At 46.0% G+C, this 25428-nt stretch overlaps 2 protein-coding genes across 2 annotated transcripts in view; one reads left to right on the top strand and one right to left on the bottom strand.

Annotated features, from left to right (window-relative positions):
* Positions 1–9064: 9064 nt before the first annotated feature.
* FGFBP3 (fibroblast growth factor binding protein 3) lies at positions 9065–23123 on the bottom strand. Its single transcript, XM_055119506.1, has 2 exons — positions 22993–23123; positions 9065–9932 (listed from the first exon to the last, which is right to left on the bottom strand). Exon 2 carries the CDS (start codon positions 9868–9870, stop codon positions 9163–9165), a length of 708 nt encoding a protein of 235 aa, XP_054975481.1. The 5' UTR covers positions 9871–9932; positions 22993–23123; the 3' UTR covers positions 9065–9162.
* Positions 23124–24246: 1123 nt separating this feature from the next.
* The window catches only part of BTAF1 (B-TFIID TATA-box binding protein associated factor 1), a 94770-nt gene continuing 93588 nt past the window's right edge, over positions 24247–25428 (top strand). Inside the window, exon 1 of the mRNA XM_055119133.1 lies at positions 24247–24552. Within this exon, the coding sequence (XP_054975108.1) occupies positions 24539–24552 (14 nt within the window). The 5' untranslated portion in view covers positions 24247–24538. The remainder of the gene's footprint in view (positions 24553–25428) is intronic.

Raw genomic sequence — 25428 nt, 5'->3', positions numbered from 1 at the left:
AGTGACAGTAAGTATTGTCACCAGGAGAAGGGAATGCAAGAGCAGAGGCTTGCTATACCTGATTGATTCTTCATTGAAGAAAGAATCCCAGGACAAGACAGGGTTAGTTGACAGAGAGATTTATTAAAGAGATAGGACATGCCCAAGACTTGGGTATGGGCCCTGCCAAGGAAAGTCACACACTGAGTTTGGGGAAGAGGGCTTTTTAAACAGTGAGCTAAGGAAGGGGAGGATTATTCAGAAAGGGTTTCTCATGAGTTGGACGGTGTGGTACAAAAGCTGTGCCTGTGTATAAATAAGGACCACATGCTTATACATCACATGTGTTATTAGCATCCACTTATGCAGCAAGAGGACATGTAAGTTCATAGGTGTTTAGGGCTTAATGAGTAAAAAAGTGAAATAAGGTCAGGAACATATTCACCTGAAGCTGGTTTTCTAAAATCCTCTCTTTAGTAGTAACTTGGTAACTACAAGACTGTCTGGCTAGGGAATCAAGATCCCTTTGTATTTCTTTAGGTACACAAGATAGGTTTTGTGGCTCCCTATAGGAATTTTCTCACTTTGCCTCACCTACAAATGAGATATGGAGCTGGAATTTGATCCTGGCCTATCTGACTCCATAGTATCTGCTCTCAACATTACATACTACCCTTGAGACATGAGCATGTCTAGAGCTCTCCCTTTATCCAGCACATAAGGACCATGTATGGAGATAGCACGGGGTTTAAAGTGCTTGCCCTGCACGTGCCAATCCCTGTGCAATCCCTGGCACTTCACAGCCTTTGGGTGTTGCTTGGTTTTCCCCAGCACCTGGACCCTAGCATTGAACCACCTGACCAGGTTGGTCAAGAAGAACCAGCAGTGGTCCCTGGGCTCCCTTGAGGACTGTTTGGGAGGTCCAAATTAAAACAATTTTATTTATTTAGGGGGTCACATCCAGTACTCAGGCTTTACTCAGTGGTCACTCCTGGCAGCCTTAGGCACTGTATGTGGTGCTGGGGGTCGAACCTAGGTTGACCATATGCAAGGTAAACATCTTACTCACTTTACTATATCTCTGGGCCCTGCATTTTTTCCTTTGTTTGTTGGTTGTTTTTTTAAATTTTTAAACCTCTAAAAATGAGTACTAGTCAAGATTGTGATAGAAAATCTGAATTTGGGGTCAGAGTGATAATAGAATGGGGTATTGAACACAGCTAACCTGGGTTCAATCCCTAGCATCCTATATGGTTCCCTGAGCACCACTAGGAGTAATTCCTGAATGCAAAGCCAGAAGTAACTCCTGAGCATCAAGTATGGGCCCCTGCCAAAAAAGAAAAGAAAATGTCCAATTTAAACTCAAAGAAGAAAAAAAAATAAGAAAAAGTAAGTAGAAAACCTTCAGTGATCTGTTTAAATTTTTAAAACACTAAACTGTGGAATGTAATCATTATAAAATGTGCAAAAAGTACACTAGAAATTCCTTACTGAATACTTAATTATTTGTCAAATTACTCATCAAGTATTGAATAAGGTGAAAATCTTTGCACCTTCAAAACCTCCAAATTCTAATTTCTCCCTATTTTTGGTGTTTGGGTCACCACCCCTCTCTGGTTCTCTAAAATCTTTTCAAAAATAGAAAAGTAATAATTAGTTAAAGCAACAAGAATTTTATTTTGTAGAGCCAGAGTGATAGTACAGCGGATAGGACATTTGATTTGCACAAAGCCAACCCAGGTTTAATCCCTGACATCTCATATGGTCCCCCAAGCCTATCCTGAGTAATTCCTGAGTTCAGAGAGAGGAGCAACCCCTGAACTTTGCCAAGTATGACCAAAAAAAAAAAAAAAAAAAGAAGCCTAGGTGTGGCCCCCAAACAAAAAAAATTATTTTGTTTTATTTGGGGATTCACATACAGCCACAGCAACAAAAATTTTAAAAGAAACTTGTTCCTATTAAATCACAACTCAAAATTCAAATTCTACTCAAAAATTACTAGTTGGAAATGAAGAAAATTCATCCAGAAAATTGGCAAACTGAGAAAATAGAGAAAACCTCTGGTATATTACTATATTTTTTGAAAAGTATTCTGGAATTAGCCATCACATCCTTCTGTCAGCAGGAAGCTCTTTTTAGTCACACATCAATTCAATCCAAACAAATTGTTATGTGAATTTGGCAGAACGTATACTATTTATGTATTTGTTTATTTGTTTTGGTTTAGGGGACACATCCAACTGTGCTCCAGGCTTACTCCCAGTTGTATGCTCAGGTAAGCCTTAGGGAACCATGTGGGGTACTGGGGATTACTCCCAGTTGTATGCTCAGGTAAGCCTTAGGGAACCATGTGGGGTACTGGGGATTGAACTCAGGCCAGCAAGACAAGTCCCCTATCTCTCCAGTCCTAGAAAGTACACCATTTAGTTTCATATAAAAGTTACTTCAGGGGGCTGGAGCAATAGTACAGGGGGTAGGGCGTTGCCTTACATGCAACTCACCCAGGTTTGATCCCTATCATCCCATATGGTCCCCTGAGCACCTCCAGGAATAATTCCTGAGTGCAGTGCGAGGAGTAACCTCTGAGCTTTGCCAAGTATGACCAAAAAAAAAAAGCCTCCCCTGCCAAAATGTTACTTCAGTCCCACTAGGAGCAATACCCAAGTACCATACTATGAGTAACCCAAAGCACCCCAAAAGATGAACAGAGAGTAGGGAGAAAGCTCAGAAGGTTGGAGTGCAACTTCACAGGAAGAAACCCTTGATTGAATCCCATTACACTCACTGGTCCCTAAGCACCACAGGGAGGGCGTCCCTCGCACCTGCCACCCCCCCACACACACACCTCTTCATGCACTGCACCAGAAATAGCTAATATATATATATATACACACACACACACACACACATATATATATATGTGAGAAGAGGAATTTTTAGGTTATTGATACCAAATCTTGTAAAATTGCGTTACCAAAATAACAAGTCATGTCTAATTTGCGATAGTTTATCACTAAACTGTAGCCAATTTTTTAAGCTCCTAGGAACTTGAGGTTACAATGCCACTGTTGGATCCATTCTGCCTTTCCCCTTAAATTCTATCATCTGGTCATTTAGCCCTCTTGGAATAACTTTGGAGCCCCACTCTTCTGTTTCCCTACAGCCCTCCTGAGGCACCCAGGCCATAACTGACTGTAAGATCCTCCTTCACTCCTGGTTGACTCACAGGACATTGCTTTACCAGTGTAGGTACTGGTCATTCAGTTACGTAGAGTGGTTTCATCCTCTACATTTTCTGAGAGTTTATGTTGTGGATTTCAAACTTGTCTTTGCTGGGATATCCAAGCTTATTCAGAAGCTAAATACCTATTCACATGATTGACTAAGACTGCTGGACTAGGGGCTGGAGCAATAGCACAGTGGGTAGGGCGTTTGCCTTGCACGCAGTTGACCTGGGTTTGTTTCCCAGCATCCCATATGGTCACCCAGGCACCGCCATAAGTAATTCCTGAGTGCATGAGCCAGGAATAACCCCTACGTCACCGGGTGTGACCCAAAAAGCAAAAAAAAAAAAAAGATTGCTGGACTATTGATTGATGGGTTGATTGAGATTTCCATGTGAGCCATCGACTCAGTAGAGGAGTGTTCAGAAGGGAGGGAGCAAAAGGTGGAGGGGGCCCAAAGGATTGTGGCCTAAGGTTCTTGATTCTTTGATGTTGAATGTGGTATAAAAAAATGTATACAGTGTTGAAAACCAATATTACATTTTTTGTTTTGTTTTGCTTTTTGGATCACACCCGGCAATGCAGAGGGGTCACTCCTGGCTCTTCACTCAGGAACCACCCCTGGCAGTGCTCAGAGGACCATATGGGATGCTGGGAATCGAACCTGGGTCGGCCGCGTGCAAGGCAAATGCCCTACCCGATGTGCTATCACTTCAGCCCCTGAAAACCAATAGTACTTTAGATAAATAACTGCCCCAAACAGTGCTTCTCTGAGCTCACCGCTGCCGGAAAGTTTTTTAGAATGCTCCAGTTCTCTGTGTGGGGATAGGGTGCATATATATCCTATATACTATTGTGTGTTGTTTTGCTTTGCTCCCCTGCTTTTGGGGGGCTACGTGGGGGGGGCCACACTCAGCAGTGTTCAGGGCTTACTCTTGGCTCTGTGCTCGGGGATCATGCCTGACAGGGATTGGGGGACCATATGTGATGCTGAAGATGGAATCTAAGTTGGCCACATGCAAGGCAAACCCCTAACTGTTGTACCATTGCTCCAGCCCATCATCCCCCTGCCCCATCCCTTTAAAAAAATTTTTTGAGAACAGTCTGAGCCTCAGGCAGCAATAGGAAGGGATCAGAAGAGTAAAGAGACTATATTGCTGCTTAACACTGGTAAATAATGCCTTTGAATGCTTCCATGTGATCAGAAAACGTGAGTTCTGGCTCTCACACTGGCCACCTTCCCTTCCTTCACTTCTCATGTCCTAAAATCAGTGCACAAGGGCCAAGTCCCTGTCTCCATTTGGAGAATTGTCCTCCTTGTGATCACAGAGCCTAGGAACAAAAGGAACATACAGATCAAAGGTTTAGTCTTTAGCCTCGCCATGGTCCCCCAGCTCAAAGGCTGCAACTGTCAGACTGTCACAAGAAGGGCCGGTTGGAAACATCTGGTCTTTCATGGAGAGTTCCTGCAGTTACCTAGAAACAGGGACTCCACATCGTTCACATTATTTGGCTCTGTGCTACCCACAGTCCTTGGTGAGAGTCTGCCTTTAGCCATTCCAAATTGTGGCTCTAACAAAGGCATTTTATTGTTTTTATCTAAAACATATGAACCTGCATTCCTCAGACTCTAAGTTTATTCTGTATCTCCTTTGGAATTTTATAATATTGTTTTGTTATCATACCCCCAAATCCTGCCAGTAGTTTTATTGTATTCATGATTAAATAAATACATACATTATGGATGGACATTTTAAAAATGTTAAGTCTTCTTATTTAACAACAGTAAATAAATTTGTGTTTTCATTTATTCAAGTCTTTCTTCACCCTCCCTCAGAAGTATTTTGGGGTCTTTAATTTAATGCTGGCAAATTTGTTATTGAGCTTATTCTAAGGTATTCTGCTTCCTGTCGGTTTTGTCAATGGCGTCTTACATTTTTTAAGCTTCTCTGTATATGATAACCACTAAATAATTTTTAAATCACTAAAGCAGTTTCCTTGCTTTAAAGGGAATTGGTGTGTAGGCAGGGGAGGGAGTGCAGAATGCAGGGGATTTTCGGTTTGCATTTATGGCTAGTTTAAGTATTTTAAGTGGAGGGAATTTTTTAATGTGGTAAGCCAGAGGTCACATGTGGTAAGCATTGGTCCAAGTAGGAAGAGTTACTCTTTGAAGCTGTAAGAAAACTATTGAGCTAAGAAGTCAGCTGTGGTTCCCCAATCCCCCATACATTCTCATCTCCTTCCAAATCATCTTTACTAATAATGTACACCAATGTCCCTCACTTGCACACTAGGGATGTGAGTATTGTCTATCGTTTGCATTATTAGATAATTCTGACCAATGCAATTATGTTTTTCTCATTTATCTCCTTTATGCTGTTCCCAGCTGAGATGGAGTACTGCTGATTACCATTTTATATAAGTGTCCTTGAAGTCTGAAACTTCCCCCTTAGATGCCTGCATGTGTATTAAAGGAAATAGGAACACTACGGACATATTTATTAGATACTTGCAACGTGCTGGAACTTTCCATGAGCTTCTCATTTTATTCTTCCAAGAGTCTTATTATTCTCTTTCCTATTCTACATGGACAATAGGCTCAGAGGGATGAATTTTCCAAGTATGTTGATCTCCATCACTTAAGTCTTAGCTTTAGCTCTAATTTTGAGTGGGGGGAGAGAGGAAGGGAGGGAAGGAAGGAGGGAGGAAGACCAGGAATCAAACCCAGCAAGTGCCCCACTGCTCAGCCATATCCCATAACCTTGTTTGATATGTACTTCTGTTTAAAGACACCTTATTTAATTGCTTTTGATATCATTTTGTTATCATTGAATTCATGACCAGTAATTTTATAACTCATGCCTGATGAAATCCTATCTACTACTTATTTCCTTCTTTAGGCAAAGCTTTCCTGTATGTGAGAATACTAGATGGCACTTTGAGCACCAGCCTCAGGGGGCATTAAACTGTGAAATTACCAACAAAGAGCACAAAAATGTGACCCAACATGGCAGCATGCATTTCACAAAGAGAACTTGTTTGCAGTGTGAGTGGAGACAAGAAGGCAGTGTGGCACCTTGTTCCTCCTCTGCTGGGCACATGTGTATCTGCCACCCCAAATTTTCTCCACTCCCATGAATAAATAGAAAAGAGCCATGACTATTGCTGTGGAGGTTACAAATAAGCTTTAGCAGGTAGAACAATTCACAAACATGGAATCTAGGAACACTGAGGGCTGACTGTACGTTTTATTTTTCCCTCATGACAGACTCGTGCAGCAGTGAGACAGTTTTCCCTGGGACCCAAATTTCTTCCATCTTGTTTCTCTGCCGGCTTCTTGGATCTTTTGCTTTTCTGCAAGGCTAGGGATGACTTATTAGAATATGGACATTGCACTTCCCAGAAGAAAAAGAACAGGAAATACAAGGCAAATAATTTTTTTGTTTTTGTTTTTGTTTCGGGTCATACCTGGCAATGCTCAGGGTTTATTTCTGTCTCTGTTCTCAGAAATCACTCCTGGCAGTGCTCAGGGTTTATTTCTGTCTCTGTTCTCAGAAATCACTCCTGGCAGTGCTCAGGGGAACATATGGGATGCTGGGGATCAAACCATGGTTGACATGCAAGGCAAGTACCTTACCTGCTACCATTGCTTCAGGCCCCAAAACAAATGATTTTTAAACAACATACTGAGTGAGGCCAAAGGGATAGTTCATGTAAGGGGTGAGTCATTTATGTTTAATGCAGCCAACTCTGGTTCAATCCCCAGCACCACATTTAGGGTCTTTTAAGCCTTTTCAGGAGGTATTCCTGAGCACAGAGCCAGGAATAAGACTTGAGCTCTACCCTGTTTGACTCCCTCAAAAAATTGGGGCAGGGAGCCAAAGAGATAGTACAGGGAGGGGTTAAAGTACTTGCCTTGTATGCAGCTGGCCCTGGTTCAATCCCTAGAACCACATATAGTTCTCCAAGCACAGAGCCAGGAGTAACTTCTTAGCACCACTAAGTGTGGCCCAATCCCAAAAGAAACAACTTAAAATCTTGGCCTTTCCTTGTTGCCTTTGTATAGGTCAAAGGACATTGGCTAGTGTGACAACTTTAAACCGGACTTTAGGAATGTCATAAATTAAATTTGGGGAAATGTCCTCTGAAGCCTGAGAGGTATTTCCAGGACTACTCAGGGGATCATAGGGTATTGGGACTTGAACATGGGCCTCTACATGCCAGACATGTGTTCCAGCCCTTTGAGACTTCTAATATATGTATTTTACATAAGTATATACATACTTCTCCATGCTTTGTGCTCAGGGATCACTCCTGGCAAGGCTTTGGGAAAGCATACAGGGTGCCAGGGATCAAACTTAGGTTGACAAACACCCCGCTTGCTGTACTATTGCTCTGGTCCCCTATAGCTATGTTTGTTAGCTTTGGGGAATCAAGGTTGCAAATCAGCTGATTCTGATTTTGGAAATGATAAACCAGGATTATTTGGATAACAATATAATTCACCATTAATGTACATTAATGATATTAACATAATCCCTGGGTCCTTTTAAATAAAAGAGGGAGACAGAAGGGTGATTGTCAGAGATGTGATGATGGAAGTGAGGCAGGCTGTAACGAGGCAGCGGATAATGGAAGGAGACTGGGAGCTGTAAAGTGTGGGCAGCCGCTAGGCACTGGAAAGGTCAGGGAAATGGAGTTTTCCTTAGGGCCTCCATTATCTTTTCTTTCCGCTTGACCTGACTGACTGATGCTTTTAACTGGACCATTTCAAGATTTCTGGTTTTGTCACTGAATCTTCTCCTAGTAAAATTTACCCTTAGACATTTCTTTCTACATAAAGAATATAGGAAATTAATACAGAACTAGATCAAATGCTGTCAGAATTTCCATTGCTTCCCCAGTACTTTAAGTCCATATATTTTTATTGAGCACTTAACATTGCAAAGTCTAACAAAATATTTTTAAAATGTTTTGTTTTTGTTGAAGCATTATGATTTACAATACTGAATAGGATTTCATGCATACATTGTCACAACAGGGCATCAGAGTTTTTTCCCTCTACCATTGTCTCAGTGCACTTAATTTTAAATAAAATACGTAGCAGTCGAGTACATGAAATAGATTCGATGTTCTAAAAACACTCCGAGATACATACCTAGATTTTAGCTGTTTTTAAAAAGACGATTAAAGTAGTTTTTTTTTTAAACTCCCAGGACCGTTCAACTTCTCCAACTCATTTCTGAATTTGCAAGGTTAATGAAAAAGTGTCAGAACAGTGGGCATCTGTTTAAAAGCGGCCCTTCAACAGAGATTCAAAGGCAACCATCCTGAAAATCTTTCACTGGCGTCAGTTTTGACCTCCAAATGGCTTCTAACCCTACCGAGCTCATCTATTACCCTAGGCAGCACCCGTTTATACTAATCCCCAAAGAAGATGAAGAAAAAGCAGTTATTCTGTTAGCCAATTAGATAAGAAGACAGAACAATTCAACCGAGTTTATGTTATCCACTGCTCGGTGATTACATTTGAGCATAAATGTGTTGAACAGTAGATCCTTTTATCCTGCCTGCAACAGAAGACTCACGTTGTTAGCCTCTGTCCCCCACCCCCGACCTGGCCTCAATCCCTTTTTTCCCCCAGTGTTTTCTCTGCCAGATTCTCCCATGTCTATAGATAAGTTTTTGCACGTTTCAGGTTTTCCTACTTCTATTGTCCCTATTTCTTCTGCCCTTAATTAAGTTCGAGACGCTTCAAAGGTTGCAACTTCTTTGCAATCTCAGAGTTTCCCCGTGCCCCTTACCTTCCCCTCGCCCTCCCCACAGCCTTTCCCCCCCTCCCCAATCTAGCGCTCGCTCTCTCTCTTTCTCTCTCTCCTCCCCACCCTTTACTTTCTTCCCATCTTAGTCTTGAGGGCCCCAAGTTTCCTGATCCCCGCTGAGTACGTTCGCGCACGGCTCAGCCGTTCCAGAAATTGACGAAGAAGTCGCAGAGCGAGTGCCACTTCTCGGCGCAGTAGGTCTCGGCGAGCTGCGCGTTCTCGTCCAGCCCGTCGGGGTCGGCCCGGGTCCCCCGCGCTCGGTCGTCCTCGGGTTCCGAGGCCACCTTCTTCTTCCCGCCCTGAGTCGGCCGGGGGAGCTTCTCTCGGGGCCGGGGAGGCGGGGCCCCTTCGGCGCGCTCCGGCGGGGCCTTGCGGGGCCGCCCGCGGCTTCGGGCCCGGGCCTTGGGCTCCGGAGAGAAACCGGCGGGCGGGGACGCGGCCGGCCACAGGCGCAGCTCGGCGCCCTGGCCCTTCCCGCCGGCGCACAGCCGGGCCCGCAGCGGCGCGGGGTCGTGGCAGGGCCGCCGCCGCCTGCGCAGGGCGCCCAGCACCTGCTTCCAGTAGAGCGCGCGGCGGGCGGCGTAGGCGGCGCAGCGCTCCGGAGCCCCGCGGTAGGCGCACACCTGGTGCGCCCCGTCCGGGCCCCGGCAGTGCAGTGCCAGCTCGGCGGGCCCCGGGGCGGGCAGCAGGAGCTGCCAGCTGCAAGCGTGCCGCTCGGGGCTGACGAATCGGCCGCGAGAGGGACCCGGGGCCGGCTCCTGGTCCCTCCTGGAGACTGCGAGTCTGCAGCCGCCGCACAGCAGCAGCAGCAACGAGAGGCACGTTCGCAACCTCGGAGGACGCATGGCCCACGGGTTGAGCGCTCGGCCCCTCTCAGCTCTTCGTAGAGTTTCTGTGGAGGCCGCACCTGGAGAAGAGAGAAAGCAGCATCCCCCAGACTTCAGGACTGAGCTGGCGCACGCATCCCTTGACCCTAGCGCTTGCACCTGCCAGATCTCCCTCCCCAGATTTCCTGGGCACTCATTTCCAGGGATCAGCTTCGGCCTAGGAGAAAATCTTTTAGAAAGTTCTACTGGGAGACCTCTATTTGCTGTCTGAACATAGTCATTTTTGAAACCATTTCTGCATTGCACTTTTCTCGGAGGCAAAACAGAACAGCAAAGTGATGCCTGATAATGAGCGCCTCTTCCCCTACCTTGATCCCCTCTTTTCTCTCCCCTCCAATAAACTGACTACAAAATTATTTCAGATTCAAGTACTTTGTTCTTACCGAGTTCTGGCAGAGGTGGTGGAGACTTAACTGGGTGGAGAGAAAGACTGCATAAAGGGTTTGTCCGTTTTAGCAGGTTCCCAGTGAATGAACGTGCTATCAATGAGACAGAAAGGGGCCTCCCCCGTTTTGCCCCTCCCAGACTTCGCTCACACTGGGCGACTTCCCAGCACCATCACACACACACACACACACACACACACACACACACACACGATGCAGTACAAGTGACACTGAAACATGAACTATACATCTCGTATTTGTTTCCAGTCTTTAAAATTACTACGTGATTTATTTTTTAATTTTTATTTTTCTTTTTGGGTCACACCCAGCAATGCCATGGGTTACTCCTGGCTCTGCACTCAGGAATTACTCCTGGCGGTGCTCGGGGAACCATATGGGATGTGAGGGATCGAACCCAGGTCTGCTGAATGCAAGGCAAATGCCCTACATGCTGTACTATCACTACGTGAATTTTTAAATAAACCTTATAAGGTTTATTACCTGACAATACAATTAAAGAGATAGTACAGCAGGTACAACACTTGCTTGCCTTGCACAGGACCTACTTGGGATTGATCCCCCGGTATGGTCCCTGTCAGGAATAATTCCTGAATGCAGAGCCAGGAGTCAGCCCTGAGCACTGCACTATGTGTCCCCCTCCCCTAAAAAAGAAAAACTTAAACAGAAAGGTCTTAAGTTCAAGAGTTAAAGAAAAATGAAAGAGCTCCATATTTTTCTTTATTTATTTTTGGCTTTTGGTCCACACCCAGCAATGCTCAGGGGTTACTCTTGGCTCTGCACTCAGAAATCACTCCTGGTGGTGCTCAGGGTTGGGGATCAAATCAGGGTGGCCATATGCAAGGCAAACGCCCTACCTGCTGCACTATCACTCCAGGCCTGAACAACTCAATATTCTATCCATCCACCCTCACCATCAATTGGCAAAATAAAACCTAGGCACTAGTTACACTTTTTAAAAATCATTCTGAGTTCTCTATTTTCTTTTCCTTATCCACTCCTGTCCCTTTGTTCCTAGAGTGGGATGGCAGGGGTCTCACACATGAGTGCTTGTGGGCTTTCACACTGGAGGTGTGGTGCCAGCGGCCCAGCTGAGGGCTCCCAAGAGAGTACTCTGTCCCTGCTCAAGGCAGGGGGCATTCCTAGACTGGACTCGGCCCCCAGGGGCAATGCTAGAATCCAACTCTACGCCTTCAACTCACACCTCAAGCTTGAAAGTTAGGCATTTTTTCCACCTTGTCTACCTTTGCCACCCTGAATTCCATCATTTCTGATAGTCTTTCTCATCCTAATAAAAATCTTAATTCTAATAACTACTGTAATAAAAATATAGTATCCTCCTTCCTTTTTAGTATAGCACATGGTCTAGCAGTTCTCCAGGTATGGGTACTCGAACTTTTGAATATTTTTAGACACATTATGTAAGTAAAATTGGTAAAAATAAAAGTTTAAAATGTATTTGGAATGTAGTTGCAATAGTACTGATTTATATGATATAATCTTTTTTGCTTTTGTTCTATTTGGGGGCCGACGCCTGGAGGTGCTCAGGGCTTACTCCTGGCTATTTGTTCAGGGATCACTCTTGGTGGGGGACCATCTGTGGCCCAGGGATTGAACCCTGGCAAGCCACATTCAAGGCAAGAACTGGTATAATCTTTAAGAACCAATGTGTTGAGGGTGGAGATCAACTCAGGGGGCTTGGGGTCAACTCTAACATTAATTGGTTAGATGCTGCTTTGAGCCCAACAGAGCTTGGGAGACCATGTGGTGCCTGGAAGAGAGCCTGGGACCTCTGCAAGCCGGGCACTCACTCCATCTCTTTGAGCTCTCTCCCAGCGCTCAGCCCCTTTTTATTTCATGAGTTTATTCTAGCTATAATTGTTTTACATAAGTAAGCATTTTTCTAAATTCTTTCCAAATTACCAGAAAATCTCATTATATTTTCTAATATGACTTTGCAGACATTATTTTCTATTACTGAAAATTTCTTGCTATTCATTTGAACAGTTATGATTTGATTACTACTATAACAATAAAAATATTTTAGCCTGATGCTTCAAGCCTCCTATTCTCCCGTAAGCGCATATCTGGCTTGCTTGTCTCTGTCTCATTGCTTCTCGTTTTTCATACTCTGGAGAAGTCTTTGTTCTCTTCTTACATGTATTTTCTCTCCTTCTCTCCCATTGAGTCCTTCTAAGTAATCTAAGTTTAGTTAAAGCTATCCTGTAAGAGCTGGAGAGATAGTACAGTGGGTAGGACGCTTGTCTTGCACATGGCCAACCTAGGTTTGATCCTCAGCATCCCATATTATCCCCTGAGAGTACTTCCAGGAGTGGCCCTTGAGCAGAGTCAAGAGTAAAGCTTGGGTGTCACTGGGTGTGGCCTCAAAACAAACAAACAAAACTCTTGTTTCACACATACACCAAAAAAAAAAATTAGAATTAGGAGAATATATTATTATTATTACCATTATTATCATTATTATTTGTTTTTGGCGCCACACCTGGTGGTGCTCAGGGTTTACTCCTGGATCTGCGCTCAAGGATCATTCCTAGTGGACTTGGGGGACCGTCTGGGGTCCCCCAAGTCCAAACGATCAAACCTGGGCCAGCTGTGAGCAAGGCAAATACCATATCTGTTGTACTATAGCTCCAGCCCCAGAGAATGTATTTAAATTTAAATTTGTTTTAGCACACTCAAAAAATATACGGTAGTGTGTATTAGTCTGAGAAAGGAAGTTGTTTCTGCTGGTCGTCAGAGATGAAAGGATTTAATGTGTTGCTCTGCCAACTGCCCCCTTGTGGAGAGGAGAGGGTAGAGACACAAATCTTCTGACTGATTCGTTCCTAACATTTCAGCTGTTTCACTACTGTCATTTTCAAAGTTAGTTATTCTTAATTGTACCAATTAAAGATATATTGACACCAATTAGTACTTATGAAGTTTAATATACTAACTGGTCTCAAAATTAAACAAAGTAGCTTGTTAAGAGATTTGACAGATAGAAACCTCTTACCCAGAGAATCATTCTGCTTTATGTCAAACAAGAGTTGTTACTGGCTTTTAAATGCTGCTCTAGAATTACTTACCGTTTTCATGCACTAAACTTAAATATAATAAATTTTCAGCGAAAGAGTGACATCTTGTGACATTAGATGATGAATACAATAAAGAGTGTATTGCCTGGTTGTAGAGTAAAGCAGTGTAGAAGACCCAGGTTCAATCTCCATTAACACATATGGCTCCCGAGCCCCACCAGGAGTGATCTCTGAGCACAGGGACAGGATTAATTCCTGAGCACTTCCAGGTGAACCCAAAACAAACTAAAAAAAGGTTTATTATCTAAACAGCCAAAATTATTAAAATACTTATTACAGAAACACTAACACCAAAGAAAAGGTAAGGGTAGATAGATGACTATGGCTCAAAAGAAGGGAGTAACTTCTTATCATAAACTACTTTTGGTAAATTGTAGTAATATACACATAACATAAAAATTAACCACTTGGGGGCACTGGCAAAGAGTTCAGTGGGTTGAGTACGTGCTTTACATGCAGGAGATCTGAGTTCAATTCCTGGTATCAAAAGACTTCCCAAGTAACTACTGGGAGCAAGTACTGAGCACAGAACCAGGAATAGCTCCTGAGCACCACTAAATGTGTCCCTCCCCCCAAACCCTGCCATTTCAATTTCCATTTAATTACTTTTATTTTATGGTTTTTCGGTTTGGGGGCCAAACTTGGTGGTGCCCAGGACTTATTCCTAGCCTGTGCTCATTAGTCACTCCTAGCAGACCCAGGAGACCATATGAGATACTGAGGAGCAAACCTGGATTGGCCATATGCAAAGCAAATGCCTTACTTCCTGTACTATTGCTCTGGACCCTTAATTAATACATTTGGGGTGGGGGTACTGGGCCCACACCCAGTGGTACTCAGGGGCTATTTCTGGCTATTCTTGGCTCAGCAGTGATACACGGGAGTGCTTGGGGGTACCATATGTGGTGCTGGAGGATTTGAACAAGGGTTGGTAGGATGCAAGGCAAGTGCCTGAACACCTGTATTATCTCTTGGGCTCTCCATTTTGTCTTCTAAATTAATATTAAAAATTTCCCCTTATTATAAGAATTTACACACTTTTTACTCACACACTTAGTTGCAGTGCTCACTGAAGCTTGCACACTTGGTCAAGAGCTTTACTCTTAATGATTGTCAAGGACCACACTCTTGTCTGCAGTGCTCTGGAGTTTGTACACTGAGTTCTCCCGGGCTCCCAGGGCTACTCCGTTTTAGAAGCACTGTTCCTTGGCACTAAGTACTTCACATTGTGTGCAGCCAGCATTACAGTCCTTCTCCGGAACCTTTTTCACCTTCCAAAACTGAAACTCTACACGCCCTAAACAGTAACTCCTCATTCCCCCTTTATCCACGCTGGCAACGCTGGCTTTCTGTCTCTGATTTTGAGTACGTCGTGTACCTCTCAGACATGGGATAATTTATTATTTGCCTTTTCTTTTTGCTTTTTGGGTCACACTCAGTGATGCACAGGGGTTACTCCTGGCCCGTGCACTCAGGAATTACTCCTGGCAGTGCTTGGGGGATTGTATGGAATGCTGGGAATCCAACTGCATGCAAGGCAAACACCCTACCCACTGTGCTATCCCTCCAGCCCCTTATTTGCCCTTTTATGACTAGTCTGTTCCATCTAACATAATCTCTCTCTCTCTCTCTCTCTCTCTCTCTCTCTCTCTCTCTCTCTCTCTCCCTCCCTCCCTCCCTGCCCCACTCTCTCTCTCTCTTTTGATTTTTGGGTCACACTTGGCAATGCTCAGGGGTTACTCCTGGTTCTGCACTCAGAGTTTATTCCTACTATATGGGACACCAGGGATCAAAACCGGGTTGGCCTGTGCAAGGCAAATGCCCTACCCCGCTGTACTATCACTCTGGCTCCTAGCATAACCTCTTCAGGGTTCATTCACGTTGAAGCATGAGTCAGAAGTTCCTTCCGTTCTTGGGCTGAATAATATTCCATTGTGTGTACAGACATTCCTCAACTCACAATGGTCAGATGCTGGCAGCTGAAATGTATTTAATACAAATTTTAAACTGTATCAGCACATTTTAATAGTCTAGACTTGAGCATAATTCACTGTCACTCTCATACCATTGCTCAATTTGTTTGAGCGGACACCAGTAATGTCTCCATCTTGAGACTTGTTGTTACTGTGTTTGGCATATCAAATATGCCACGGGTAGCTTGCCAGGCTCTGCCATGCGGATGAGATACTCTCGGTAGTTTACCGGGCTCTCCGAAAGGGGCGGAAGAATCAAACCGGGGTCTGCCTCGTGCAAGGCAAACGCTCTACTGCTGTGCTATTGAACCACCCTTTGAGCATAATCATCTAACATAAACCCATTTTATAATGCAGTATTAAATATCTTGTGTAGCTTGTCAGATACTGTATTAAAAATGAAAAGTCTTCAGTCGAGCATTGGTTGTTTGCCCTCATGATAACATACTAACAGGCAGAAGGCAAGTATCCTAAGTAGCCATGACATAGTAATAGCTCGGAAAAAGATCAAAATTCAAAATACGGTTTCTACTGAATGGTTATCACTTTGTACTATCAAAATTCAAAAATAAAAATAATTAAGACTAAATGCCCAACTCAGGATGAAAGAGATAGTTCAGCAACTAAGATACTTACCTTAGCTGCAGTCAATCCTAGTTTAAATCCCCAACACCACATATGGTTCACCAGTACCAATAACACTTTATATTTTCTGTTCACTTGCTTGCTTGCTTTTAGTTCTAGCAACAAGCCATCCTAATAAATGTGAATTCAGCTTTTAATCTGCATTTCTGTAGTGGTTAGTGATGTTGAGCAACTGGTCAGGTGCTACTCACAGCACCTCCCTCTGTATTTTTCAGGGGACCATGTGGTAACAAGGAGCAAACCCTGGCCTCCTGCATGCAAAACATGTGCATTTTGGAGCTATGATCCTGGCCCCCTTTAGTCCATTTTTGTATTAAAAATTTTCTTTGTTTTCTGGGCCACAGCCAGTGATTATCAAGAGTTATTCCTGGCTCTGCACTTGGGAATTATTTCTGGCAGTGCTCAAGGAACAATATGGGATGCAAGGGATTGAAACCAGGCAGCTTGCAAGGCAACTACCCTAAATGTTGTACTATCATTTTAGCTTTTGTCCATTTAAAAATTCTTTTTTTCTTTTTGGGTCACACCCGGCAATGCACAGGGGTTACTCCTGGCTCTGTACTTGGGAATTACCCCTTGCAGTGCTCAGGGGACCATATGGGATGCTGGGAATTGAACCCGGGTTGGCCACGTGCAAGGCAAAGGCCCTACCCACTGTGCTATTGCTCCAACCCCATAGTTTCCTTCTTTTTAGTGGAGAATTATTCCTAGAAGTGCTCTGGGGACCATATGGGGTGTTGTGGATGGAACCTGGGTCAGACTTATACAAGCCAAGCACCTAACCCACTGTACTTTCTGGCCTGAATATTAGGACATAAAAATCTCCTACTTAGTAGGGTATCTTTCACTTTGAAAATACTGCCCTCCACTGGACTTCGAACCAGGATGTTTTAACTCAGGGTTCCCTGAAGGTGGGGGGGCGGGTGAGAACCCTCCCCACCCCAAGGGACCCAGCCCCAGCAGCTGACCTTCACTACTCCCAACCACCGCCACATTCCAGGTCGCTTTCCGGATGCTCCGGCCAAGTCTCACACATGAATGAAGTCCCACGGAACGCAGAAAATGCAGAACTGGGACAGGAAGCAGAGATCCTCTGCCTGCTATCCCCCAATCTCCAGTGACCCAGGGATCACACCCATAAGCCACAACCTGCCACACCCTGCCGGCACCAGATAATCTCCTCGGCCACCCTCCAGATCTCAATGGCTGCTCCTCCCAGATGGGAGTATAAAATGAGGCCCCTATAGCCATGCCACCAGACTCCGTGCCAGGCTGTTTTCACTCGGGGCTCCCCAGAGGGGGGCAGGTGAGAACCCTCACCACACCAAGGGAGTCAAGCCCCAGCAGCCAACCTCCACTACCCAACCGCCACCACGCTTTGCCATGTGACACATTATAAGACACTTCCTACCCATTTTCCATAATGACCATGCCATAATTGATAGAGTTCAGACAGTAGGCAACAAATCATAGAGAGTAATATATATATTACTGACTATAATGTTATCTCATTATTATTTAGCATATATATACATATATATTTATATGTGTATATATGTGTATATATATATCTTTATATATATATATATATATATATATACACACACACATACACCTCTCGAAGAGCCCAGCAAGCTACCAAGAATATCCTGCCCGCACGGGCAGAGCCTGGCAAGCTACCCATGGCATACTTGATATGCCAAAAACAGTAACGATAGGTCTCATTCCCCTGAAAGAGCCTCCAATCGTTGGGAAAGACGAGTAAGGAGAGGTTGCTAAAATCTCAGAGCTGGGTGGAATAGAGACGTTACTGGCGCCCACTCAAGTAAATCAATGAACAACAGGATGACAGTGATACAGTGATGGGCTATGTGATTTTGTTATCCTTGCTTTGTTTTGTTTGGGGCCATACCTGATGGTTCTCTGGGTCACCATTTGGTGCTAGGGGTCAAACCCGGGCTCCTGTGTGCAGAGCATGTGTTTTGCCCACTGAGCTATCTACTGACCAGGATGTGCAAGGGCCTCAGTCGCATTTTGTGGACTGCCTATTTGCTGCTGATAGTGTCCTCCATGCACAAAAGTTTTGTTGATTAATTTGTGTGTTTGCTCATTCTGGGCCCATACCCCAGTGATGCTGGAGAGTGCGGGGTGTCACTTTCAGCTTAGAACTAAGGATCTTCCAGTGCTGGGGATTAAATCAGGGGCTCCAGTCCACTGAGTTATTTCCCCAGTCACCCACTGTAGGACAATGTTGGTTTGCCCTTCCTCCCTGGCTGCTGGGAGCTTGGGTTTGTTGATTGCTCCCCAACCTGTCAATTACCTTTGTCTCCTGATCAGACTCTGACTTGTAAATATTGTCTTTCTCTTCTCCTTAATGTCCTTTGCAAGGTTATTATTTCAGAGCAATTGCTTGTTGTATGGATATAGGAAGACAGTTAAAGGACAAGCCTGTGGCTTGGCAGTTGATTGACTCCAGATAACAGTACTTCCTGGACATCTGCTCTCGACTTAAGCCTCAGTTGCCCTTACTTCCTAGATCCCCCAAAGCAGGGGCCTGACAAGGGACTGGATGGACCCAGGGCAAACAGTGAGCTATGAGCTACCCTGGCATCGAAATGGGCTTGGCCAATGTGCCCTAATGCTTTACTATAACAGCTTGGTCATGAACAAATTCTGTCATAATCCAAAAAAGTAATAACTAGATTTGGACCCTGCGATGGTTAGGAATGATTGATCCAGCCTAAAAGCACTGTAGTCTGAGTCTGTAGCGAGTTGTCCCCAGGAGAGTCACCCTACAAGCCTAAAAGTGTCTATTACTGTGTCTATACAGAATGGTAAATATTAGGAGAATTAAAGGTGCTAATTAAGTTGCAGGTCTAAGGAGAGGAGAAACACACCTAAAGGCTGTTTGCCCTCATGGTGGTCGGGAAGACTGGAAAAACATTATTTTTTTTCTTTTTTGGGTCACACCCAGCAGTGCACAGGGGTTACTCCCGGCTCATGCACTCAGGAATCACTCCTGGCGGTGCTCAGGGGACCATATGGGATGCTGGGAATCGAACCCAGGTCGGCTGCGTGCAAGGCAAATGCCCTACCCTCTGTGCTATCATTCCAGCCCCTGGAAAAACATTTTTGATTATACTTACCACGGGGAGGCATGGTTGGGGAGGTGTGGTGAGAGCATAAAAAGGAGTGGCTGCGGGAAGAAAGGGATGGATTGATTGAAGGAGAGAGGAGATTGAAGAAGAGATGGTTGGGCGGGGAGAGAGAGGTGGGGGAGGGAGGGAGAAAGGGAGAGGGGAAGAGAAGAAAGAATTGCGCAGTGAGAGAGAGATAGACACAGAGAGATAGAGAGAAGTTGTAGAGAGCTGGGAGAGAGATGAGAGATTGAATAAAGGGCAACTAATCAGCAACCAGCTTGGCCCTCATTCTTCCTTCGTCCGTCCAAGGCAAGAGTCGTCCCGGGTGGAGAAGCAGCTTGAGAGCACCAAACGTTCGTGAACATCCTTTAATGTGTAATCCCCACAAGGGAGGGGTTATCACAGCTGGAGAGTAGGGGTTTACACAACCCACCACCCTATTTCTTTTTCAGTAATAGGAATCAAATCCAGATTCTAAAACATAGAGACATAAAGTCTACCACTGAGCAACATCCCCAGCCTTCATTTTTTTTAGGGATGGGAAGTGGGGGCAAGAATTGAGCTCAGGCCCTTACAAATTCCAGTTAAAGCTACACCAATGAGCAACATTCTCTGCCCAGCACAAAAGTTTATATATATATATACTATACATATATATGTAAGTGTATAGTATATATATATATGCTTATATATGTACACACATACATATATATACATACACATATGTGTGTGTGACTTTTTGGGTCAATGCTCAGCAATGCTCAGGGGTTACTCCTGGCTCTGCACTCAGGAATTACTCCTGGTTGTGTTTGGGGGACCATATGGGATGCAGGAAATCAAACCCATATCAGACGCATTCAAGGCGAACACCCTACCTACTATACTATTGCTCTGGTCCCAAAAGTTCTATATTTTGATGTTTTCCAAAAAAAGACTGAAGAGTATGTGTAACAAGAGGCTGGAGAGAACTCAATGGGCTGGAGTATGGTTAGCATATTGGGAACATAAAGTCAGAAGTAACCCCTCAGCATCACCACACTTAAGCCCACCCTTATTTTAAAAAAAATGAGATGTGCAAGAAAAAATAAAATCAGTATTTTATTATTATGATTTGATTTGGGGGCCAGAACCGGCTGTACTCAGGGGACTCTTGGGCACAGGGTACCATATATGATGCCAGCAATAAAACCCAGGTCAATCACATGCAAGTCCTTACCTGTCTATACTATCTCTCCATTCCCTAAAATCAATATATTATTTTTAATTGTTTTGGTTTTGGGGTTACACCTGGTGGTGCTCAAGGTTAACTCCTGGCTCTTTGCTCAGGGATCACTGCTGGCAGGGATTGGGGGACCCAAAGGCATTTTGGGGGTAGAACCCGGGTTGGCCAGGTGCAAGGAAAACACTCTACTGGTCTTACTATCTCTCCAGCCTTTAAAGTCAATGTTTTAAAGATTTGTGACATTTTATTGTTTGTGTTGGGGAAGAGTCACACCCAGCATGTTCAGGGGACAATGTGGTACCAGCAACTGAACCCAGGGTTCCTGCAATGCAAAGCATGCACTCTGGAAGGATAAAATTTCTCAATAGTTTTAATAATTGACTTCAGTCATGTCCTATAAATCCTACAAAGCAAAAATCTTACCATAAGAAAGAGTCTACAGAGGCCGGAGCGATAGCACAGCGGGTAGGGCGTTTGCCTTGCATGCAGCCGACCTGGGTTTGATCCCCGGCATCCCATACGGTCCCCCAAGCACTGCCAGGAGCAATTCCTGAGTGCAAAGCCAGGAGTAACCCCTGAGCATCACTGGGTGTGACCCAAAAAGAAAAAAAAAAAAGAAAAGAAAGTCTACACAAAACCTGGGCTCCTTCTTCCCCTAAGGAGTATTAGTGGCAGCACCTGACCAACAACTTCCATGATGAACGGGTTAGGGGATGAGAAGGGGAAGGAGGACTTCTGTGGTCTCTGGGAATTGAAAACTTCATAACTCTTGAGGCTGCAGAACGAGGACAGCTAGTAGGGCACTTGCCAGGAGAAAACCCTGAGCACTTCAAGGTGTTACCCGAAACCAAAAAAGAAAAAGAAAACCAAAACGACTTCATAACTGTATGTAAAATGTTTAGAAGTTCTAGGGGGGTGGGGGTGGGGTAGGTGAGGGAACATGTGGTCCCAGGGATCAAATCTAGTGGTTTAATTTTTATAATTTCTTAGTTACAAAACAATATTCTTAGTTGTGTATATAACCTGTCTCCCAAATTATAGTGGAGTTTCTACAGTCAGAAATAGGGTGGGACAAGTCAGCAGAAGATTATCAGAGAGATGATATGGCAGGTAAGGGGCTTGCCTTCACCTGGCTGACCCAGGTTGGATCCCAGCATTCCACATGGTCCCCAAGCACCGCCAGGAGTGATTCCTGAGGGCAGACCCAGGAATAACCCCTGAGCATTGCCAGGTGTGGCCCCAAACCAACCAACAAACCCAAAAGAGATTTTTCTAAGATAAAGCCACTTCCCCTCAAAGCAAGACAGGGGCGGGATTGTTAATCATGCTGATTACTGCCTTAAATGCTAGTCCAGGTTGGTTGAAGATTACACTTTCTGAAAAGGTTAAGATTACATTGGATATTTAAGTCTAGCTGGGAGCCAGGCATAAAGGACTTCACTTGGCCCCAGTTGTTTTCTTTTCATTCTTATTCTATTTGTAACAACACAATTTAAATTGTGTGTGTGTGTGTGTGTGTGTGGCGGGGGTGGGGAGGCAGTGTTGAGCCATACCCAGCAGTGGTCGGAAAGTATTTCTGGTTCTGTGCTCAGACCATGGAGGTGCTCAGGAGACCATATGTGTTGTGGGGGATTTGAATCAGGGTCCTGGCTGCTGCCACTGCATGCACACCCAGTGCTTTACCTCTTGTGCTATCTCTCCGGCCTTACAACAATGTTAACATTCTTGCTAGTTTCATTGGATGGAGATAAATTGAGAAGGTGGATAGATGAAACTGTGAAATGTAAAGATACTGGAACATCAGCTTAACCAGATTTTGTCTGACATAACAGAGCATCTGACACAGAAAGTGTGACAAATAAATATTTATTTATGTGTTTTGGGGCTTCACCCAGCTGTGCTCAGGGTTTACTCCTAGCTGTACTCAGGGCTTCCTCCTAGGACTCTGGAAACAATGTATAGTGCTGGGAATCAAACCCAGATCTGTTGTGTGAAAGGCAAGAGCCTTACCCACTGTATCCACTATCTTTCTGGCCCTGTAAACATTTAAATGAACAACAGTAAATATTATTATCAGCTTTGATTTTGGCCAACTTAACTTTTCTTTCTTTGCATTTTGGGTCACACCTGGCAATGCACAGGGGTTACTCCTGACTCTGCACTCAGGAATCACCCCTGGTGGTGCTCATGGGACCATATGGGATGCTGGGAATTGAAGCCGGGTCCGCCGCGTGCAATGCAAACGCCCTACCCGCTGTACTATTGCTACAGCCCTTAACTTTTCTTTTTTTTCTTTTTTAAAGAAGGGACCTGGCAGGAGTGAAACCAGGTTCTTTAATTTTTTGTTTTGGGGATACACCTGGTGATGCTCAGGGGTTGCTACTGGCTCTGCACTCAGGAATTCCTCTGGTCAGTGCTGGGGTAGGGGGGTGGGGGGATCATATGGGATGTTGAGAACTGAACCTATGTGGGTGGAGTGCAAGGTAAGCATCCTACCCACTGTACTATGGCTCCTGCCCGAATTACCTAACTTTTCTGAGCTTAATTTTTTGTCCTCTAAGATTAAAGATGATTAAAAGATTGAAGATTAAAACTTACTTTACAGGGTTGGAGTGTGAATTATATAACGCATGCCACACACAAAACACAAAGCTGGTACTTGTCTCTTCTCTTACATTTACGCTTTATGGGTTATGAAGCTCTTGTAAGGTATCTTCTTGATGACCCCATTTCATTTCCATAACCATAGCCTCATTTTATAGATGAAAAGCAGACTCAGGAGTTGAGACATTTTCAGGTAATGAGAAGCCGATGGTGTAGTTTTATAAGGAGAGACATGATAAAAGGTTTTGAAAGAGAAGCCCGATAGCGTCTTTAAGATGTACTTGATTGAAGAAGTTGGATCTTAACTTTGACTACGACCATAAAAATCCAGTTTAAGGTGATAAGGTCCTGCCCTAGGTGAAAGGCAGTTTAAAACCCAAAGAATCAAGCGATTGAACTACCAAAGAAAGGAGGGGGGGCGGGGGGCGGAGTGGGAGTTTTAACATTTTAAAAGGCTGAGAAACTGGAGAAAGCAAACTTGCCAAAACGTTGGATGTAGAAATCGGAACCAGTGGGGCAAACATCTGGGCTGTGTCTGACAGAGCTTCCCTGGGGGCAGCTACCTGCGCTAGAGCAGCTGCTGGTAGCATCCTGCTTTCTTTAAATGCAGTCAGACGGAGGCACGCGACTCCACTGATACGGGAGTCGAAATAAAAGGTGGTTTTGTTTTGGGGCCACACTGGGCTGCACTCAGCCATCACTCCTGGCGGTATTCGAGCGACCAAACGCAGGGCCGGGTGGAAGTGCCTTCCCCCGTTGTACGGTCTCTCTGGCTCAAGTCCCTCTTTGGAAAGCTATTATCATTTTCTGTTTATTTTGGGGGGCCACACCTGGAGGTTTCAGAACTTCCTCTATGCTCAGGGAGCACTGCCGGCGGGGCTCATGTGGCATGAAGCCGGCTGTGCCACGTGCAAGGCGAGCGTCCTACCCGCCGCACCATCTTTCCGGCCCCAGAAACAAAGGTTCGGGACGTCTAAAATCTCGGCTAGACCGCCGCCGTTCTCTAGAACACAAGCGGCACATTTCTTCAACGCTGCGTCGGCTCAGGATTACGGTTTTTCGAAGGAAAAAAAAAAAAAAAAGACTTCACGACTCCTCCGGAGACGGCCGGAGCTCCTCTCCCGGGGCGCGAGCCGCCCGGACGCGGCAGCCGGCACCCCTCGGGCTCCCCGGCAGCGCCGAGCCCCACGCGGTGAGCTGACGTCACTTCCGGCGCACTGACGCTCGGTCCGGCGTGCCGACGCCTGCGTCAGCAAAGAGCGGGGCTGGGGGCACCGGGTTTGAAGTCGTGCGGGTCGGACGGCTACCGCCCTCGCGGCTGTCTCAGACCCCCACCCCCCTGCTCCGCGGCCTCTGCGGGGGACGAGCTCGGCCAGGCGGCGGGACCGATGCCCGAGGGCCCGTGCCGGGACGCCCCGCGCCGCTCCCCTCTGCTCCGCGGCTTGGGCCCTGCGCCGCCTCTGCTCTCTGGAAACTAGCGCCTCAGCGGCGCGGCGCGGCGCGGAGCTCGCGGGGAGACCCGAACCGCCGGCGGCCGGCCATGGCGGTGTCCAGGTAGGTGTCGCCTCCCGCCCGGCGATCCGGAAGGCGGCCCCGGGGGGCCGGGGTGCCCGCGCGCCGGAGAAAGGAGCGGTTCCCCATTGTCACCGGCTTCCTCAGACCCGGGAGTCCCCCCGCCTCGGGTCCGCGGGCGTTTGGGGCTCGGGTTACTGCTCCTCGCGCCGTCGGCCCGAAAGGAGGGCTTTTCGCGGCGGAATTCGCCCTGGTTGGCAGGTTCGGGCTGGTTTTTCTCGTCCCTTCTTCGCCGGGTGTCTGCCGCTTGGCTGGTTTCTCTTCCCTCTCGGTTCTCGGGGAGGCTCTTTCTCGCCCTTCTAAGGCGGATCCCGCAACTCCATTTCGGGGAACAGCTTGGTGGGGGGGGGGTTAACTGGCGGAGTGGGGGGGTGGGGAGGACCTGGAGTGGCGGGGCTGGCAGGGATCCTCTTAACTTGGGTTAAATTTCTTTATTTGCCTTAGGTGGGGACGGGGTGGGGGGCGCGGACGTTTTCTTCCCCGAGGACGTGCGCCTCGCGTCCGCCCCTGCCTCTGGGTCACCGCGCAACTTGGCGTCCGCACCCCCGAGGTCTCCAGCAACTAGTTGTAGCCCCGTCTCCTTCCCCCCTCCCTCCCAAGACGGGGTGAAAGAACCAGCGCGGGTCTCTTAAGTGACTGGATAGGGCAGGGGGTGGGGGTGGGGGAAAGGTGGCGAGGGACGGAAACGTCGAGGGAAAGACGCCCACGACGTCGGTCTGCCTGCCCGCCCGCCCGTCAGAGACTGTGCCGCGGCGGTGCCGGTGGCCGCGGAAGAGGCGGCCCGGCCGCCGGGATCGTGAGCGCGGCTGAGGTGAAGTGTTTCGTGCTCTCGGGGCCCTCCTGTCACGGAAAGAAGGA

The sequence above is a fragment of the Sorex araneus genome, chromosome 11 (genome assembly GCF_027595985.1).
Source record: "Sorex araneus isolate mSorAra2 chromosome 11, mSorAra2.pri, whole genome shotgun sequence".
NCBI lineage: Eukaryota > Metazoa > Chordata > Mammalia > Eulipotyphla > Soricidae > Sorex > Sorex araneus.
Note: the sequence above shows the minus strand (reverse complement) of the source record. Positions and strands in the feature narration are given on the sequence as shown.

Bases quoted from the DNA above. Each gene is read 5' to 3' on its own strand.
- FGFBP3 (XM_055119506.1), bottom strand. From the start codon at position 9,870: ATGCGTCCTCCGAGGTTGCGAACGTGCCTCTCGTTGCTGCTGCTGCTG.